This window comes from Bubalus kerabau, chromosome 4 (genome assembly GCF_029407905.1).
Source record: "Bubalus kerabau isolate K-KA32 ecotype Philippines breed swamp buffalo chromosome 4, PCC_UOA_SB_1v2, whole genome shotgun sequence".
NCBI lineage: Eukaryota > Metazoa > Chordata > Mammalia > Artiodactyla > Bovidae > Bubalus > Bubalus kerabau.
Genome location: NC_073627.1, coordinates 161,566,512 through 161,571,897, shown reverse-complemented (window position 1 = coordinate 161,571,897; position 5,386 = coordinate 161,566,512). Strand labels below are relative to the sequence as shown.

At 37.0% G+C, this 5,386-nt stretch overlaps 1 protein-coding gene across 1 annotated transcript; it reads left to right on the top strand.

Moving 5' to 3' along the window:
* Positions 1-3,438: 3,438 nt before the first annotated feature.
* On the top strand, positions 3,439-4,495 carry LOC129651021 (olfactory receptor 13C4-like). Its single transcript, XM_055579752.1, is given in 2 exon segments — positions 3,439-3,500; positions 3,502-4,495. Coding segments are annotated over 2 exon segments (1,056 nt in total).
* Positions 4,496-5,386: the final 891 nt, after the last annotated feature.

Here is a 5,386-nt window from a genome sequence, read left to right as displayed (position 1 = left end):
CAGATAAGCTCTTGACCAGGACTATAATGGGATAAGCGTGAGGATGTTCATCCTTGTGTTGTTTGTGGCAAAAGCAGTTTGACAGCAACTTTGACATCCATCATCAGAGGAATGGTTCTGTTAATATCACATGTGAGTATTCATTATGGAACAGTTATTAATAACACAAATGAGGAGCAAATAAACTAGACGTCCATGCTGCTGCTGCTGCTGCTGCTGAGTCGCTTCAGTCGTGTTCGACTCTGCGACCCCAGACACGGCAGCCCACCAGGCTCCCCCGTCCCTGGGAGTCTCCAGGCAAGAAAAATGGAGTGCGTTGCCATTTCCTTCTCCAATGCATGACAGTGAAAAGTGAAAGTGAAGTCGCTCAGTCCTGTCCAACTTCTAGCGACCCCATGGACCGCAGCCTACCAGGCTCCTCCGTCCATGGGATTTTCCAGGCAAGAGTACTGGAGTGGGGTGCCATTGCTTTCTCCGAGACATCCATATACCATATAGAAATATAAATAGATCCCTGAAATTGTTGAAAAACTAAGCAGTGTTGTGATTTCTAGCACAATGAAGTTTATATACAAATTTAAATACATATTTTACAAGAGCATGTGCATATTTTGGAACAAATCAAAAACATAGTTTTGAGTTGGGAAGGAAATTTTAATAGAATTTATTATTATAGAAGAAGATAGGTGACTTTTTAAGGATTGAGGAAATTAATGTGCAAAGGAGTAGAAATTAAAATACAGAGGAGCATGATTAACTTATAGTTAAATAGACAAAAGTTTAAAAAGAAATAGGCAGTTCTAATGAGGTGGATGAAACTGGAGCCTATTATACAGAGTGAAGTAAGCCAGAAAGAAAAACACCAATACAGTATACTAACGCATGTATATGGAATTTAGAAAGATGGTAACAATAACCCTGTATACGAGACAGCAAAAGAGACACTGATGTATACAACAGTCTTTGGGACTCTGTGGGAGAAGGACAGGGTGGGAAGATTTGGCAGAATGGCATTGAAATATGTATAATATCATATATGAAACGAGTCGCCAGTCCAGGTTCGATGCAGGATACAGGATGCTTGGGGCTGGTGCACTGGGACGACCCAGAGGGATGGTATGGGGAGGGAGGAGGGAGGAGGGTTCAGGATGGGGAACACATGTATACCTGTGGTGGATTCATTTCGATATAGGGCAAAACCAATACAATATTGTAAAGTTAAAAAAATAAAATAAAATTTAAAAAAATTAAAAAATAAAAAGAAATGGACAAAGAAAAGAACATATAAAATCATAGAGAGCAATATAAGGTGTATGCTGATGAAAAAGCTCTGATCTATTATACAATGTAGCTTAATAGACTTTCTGAGTCACTCTAATTCAACAATGTGCTATCTATCTGAATTCATGACCCAAACTATCCATTCTGGACTTTTAAAATTTCTTTCTGGCCTTGAATATATGAAATCACTTTTATCCTATAACTTTATTTTATTCCTTATGTTTGTTTCTTTTAATTTCAAAATAGGTTGGTATGATATCATGGATGCAATTAACTTATCTAAAAAAATGAAAGTAAGTAAAAAAAAAAGTGGCAATGCAATTAATTCACAGAAAATGTCTATTTTATTTCATTCCTAATATCTAGATCATTTTCAAGTCTATCATTTTGGTTGTTTCAATTAGGAACTTAATTTAAATTAACTTTGCTTTGTAAATAAATTTTAAACTGAAAAGCTCTCACATTTCATAAAGTTAGTTTGGTGAACATCATTTGCCCCTATTTCAAAAAGTTACACAGGTGGGAGAATGTTATTTCATTTTTGAGCTTTAGTTCAGCCACATTATATTCTTGACATCGTTCTTAATTGCGTCTCTGGGACAATGTCCCTAATGCACCAGAAGTTTCTCCATTCAACAGATCTCTCATTCCAACTTTAAATTGCTTTGGGAATGGGGAATAATTACAACTATTGCACGACAAATATTTAGTCTTTCAGATCTGTGGAATCTGACATTGTTGAACTTGACCTTAGTTCAGAATGCTGACATAAATACTAAGAAGAAATTAACAGGTTCTTCTAGGAGGTGGAAATTTATCAGTGTAAGGGTAAGTCTTGAATAAAATAAAAATATACCCTTTCATTCCATAATTAAAATTCTCATTAAATATTGACTTAAAATATGAACAGCATGAGGCAGTGCAGCCTCTAATTAATTATTAGGACCAAATACAGCTGTGATTTATTATTCGGCACACTTTGGGAGTGTATTAGAAATGTAGAGTCACAGGCCCTGCATCAGCCTTGGCAAAAGAAAATCTACATTTTAACAAAATATCCAGGAAGTTTATATACATATGAAGAATTAAGCAAAGACTGAAATAATTGATTCATTAATCCACCAAGGCCCAAAATTCTGGGTAGTACTTGGTGGGAAAACTTGATATAATAACTTTTGGTGTTGTAGCCCACAGAATTCTAGACTTCATGGGTAAATATCTATGCTTTAAGCTCCACTGTTTACTTATAGGCTGGATTACTTTGGACACATTCTGTCTTTCACATTTGAAAGAAAATAGAGATAATGAGAAGATTGATTTTTTTAATAAAGTGCTACACACATATATACAGTTAGATATTTAAGCATTATTACTGTTTTCTCAGGTTCACTTAAATACATAAATTATCAAGAATAATTCTGATGTCATGGAATGAAGCAAATGAAGAGACTGTTTTTCTTCAGAGATCTCCATTGTATTCTTGCAGAACTAGTTTACACACTAGTCTTGTAACGGGAAGTAATAAAATAGTAAGAGCAGACTGAGACTACGAGATCAACAACAAACTTGATGTTTGAACAAATGTTAAATTGCTGTGTATGTGATTCAGTTTACTACAATCAAATGTCTGCCCTATAGAAATACACAATTTAGCAGACTGAATAGAGAACTAAGGTGTCAGGCCGACAAACAAGTATGCATAAAATCACACTTGCTTTAAAATTTTCAACATTTCTGTTAAATACTGGATCAAAATTCCAGTCTTTGTGGTCTTTCGCCTTCCCCACCACTCTCACTGAAACTGATTTAATGAAGTCAGATTTATCATCTGAAATATTCTAGGGCTTTTATAAAACTCAATTTACAGTGTTTTCAACAGTGGGGAAGGTCGTTTCTGAATTTGCTTCTGATCCTAGGTAGATACTGGAGTGGGTTGCCATGCCTTCCTCCAGGGGATCTTCAAAACCCAAGGATCAAACCCGTGTTTCCTGCATTGCAGGTGGATTCTTTACCAGCTGAAGGAAGCCACTTCAAACATTAGACACAGGGCACTGAAATTTTCAGTTTCTCAGTATCACTGTGTTTTTGGCAAAGACATTCTTGAAGATAACTGAATGACAGAGTTTTGAAGAAAACACACTATTTCACCCTAGAATAATGTCTATTCAAGAAATTGGTTATATTTGTTACTTGGCAGTGAAAATATTTTATATTGGTACTTTTCTGACATCCTGAAAGCTGGAACATGGATAGAGTAAATAAGACATTTGTGAATGAATTCATTCTACTGGGACTCTCTGGTTACCCAAAACTTGAGATTATTTTCTTTGCTGTAATTCTAGTTATGTATCTAGTGATTCTAATTGGCAACAGTGTTTTGATCATAGCAAGCATATTTGATTCCCGTCTTCACACCCCCATGTACTTCTTTCTGGGAAACCTCTCTTTTCTGGATATCTGCTATACATCCTCCTCTGTTCCCTCAACTTTGGTGAGCTTAATCTCAAAAAAAAGGAACATTTCCTTCTCTGGATGTGCAATGCAGATGTTCTTAGGATTTGCAATGGGGTCAACAGAGTGTTTCCTCCTTGGCATGATGGCTTTTGACCGCTATGTGGCCATCTGTAACCCTCTGAGATACCCTGTCATCATGAGCAAGGTGGTGTATGTCCTGATGGCTTCTGTTTCATGGCTCTCTGGTGGAATCAACTCAATTGTGCAAACATCTCTTGCCATGCAATTGCCTTTCTGTGAGAATAATATTATCAATCATTTCTTATGTGAAATACTGGCTGTTCTCAAGTTAGCTTGTGCTGATATATCCCTCAATATTGTCACTTTAGCAGTGTCAAATATGGCTTTCTTGGTTCTACCCCTTCTGGTCATTTTTTTCTCCTATATGCTTATCCTCTATACCATCTTGAGAATGAACTCAGCCACAGGGAGACGCAAGGCCTTTTCTACCTGCTCAGCACATCTGACTGTGGTGATCATATTTTATGGTACCATTTTCTTCATGTATGCCAAACCCAAGTCTCAAGACCTCCTTGGACAAGACAATTTGCAAGCTAGAGAAGGGCTTTTTTCCGTGTTTTATGGGGTGGTGATCCCAATGCTAAATCCTATAATCTATAGCTTGAGAAACAAGGATGTAAAAGCTGCTGTGAAATATTTACTGAGTCAGAAATCTGTTAATCAATTAAGACCAAAGTGAAATGTGGTTTTAGTGTATCAAGACAAGACATGGAATTAGTAGGTGATCATTGATGACCTTCTTTGGGGAAACCAAAATTATGCACAGAGATTTTCATTCTTTGTCTTCACTAGCTCAGCTTAGCTACAATCCCTGGGTTCAGTAGTCTGCTATAAACTCAGATTTCAATAGGTTCTGATCCACATTTCAGAAAGACAGTTAATTACTTTAGAACCTTATCCCTGGTGATATCTGAAATGAATTTTTTTTTTGTGTGTGTGTACTGTGTAGATGTTGTTGTTCAGTCACTAGGTCATGTCTTACTGTGACCCCATGGACTGCAGCACACCAGGCTTCCTGCTGTCCTTCACTATCTCCCGGAGTTTGCTCAAACTCACGTCCACTGAATCGGTGATGCCATCCAACCGTCTCATCCTCTGTTGCCCCCTTCTCCTGCCCTCAATGTCTCCCAGCACCAGGGTGTTTTCCAATGAGTCAGCTCTTCACATCAGTTTGCCAAAGTATTGGAGATACAGTGGAAAATATCACACACACTCTTTGAAAATAGCGAGTAAGGAATATAAATTCTGCTCCATCACACATCACTTAATGTTGGGAAAGTTATTCATTTTTTCCTAAAATGCAGCTCCCTTATTTGAATGAAAGGGAGTAATTAAACATTGCTCTCAGTTTTATTATAAAGATTCAGTAAGTTGTACCAAGCACCCAGCATAGTGTCAGTTCATAGTAATTTCCTTTGTAGAGGACGTTGAACTTGACTTTTTCTGTTGACTTAGAATTTAAGAATTGAAGTAGAGACTCCGAATTTAAGATGAATGGCACCAACTTGCACTTTAAAAAAATTTTTTAAGCTATCAGTTGTTAGAGGCAGACATCTTCCCTTTGTCTTCC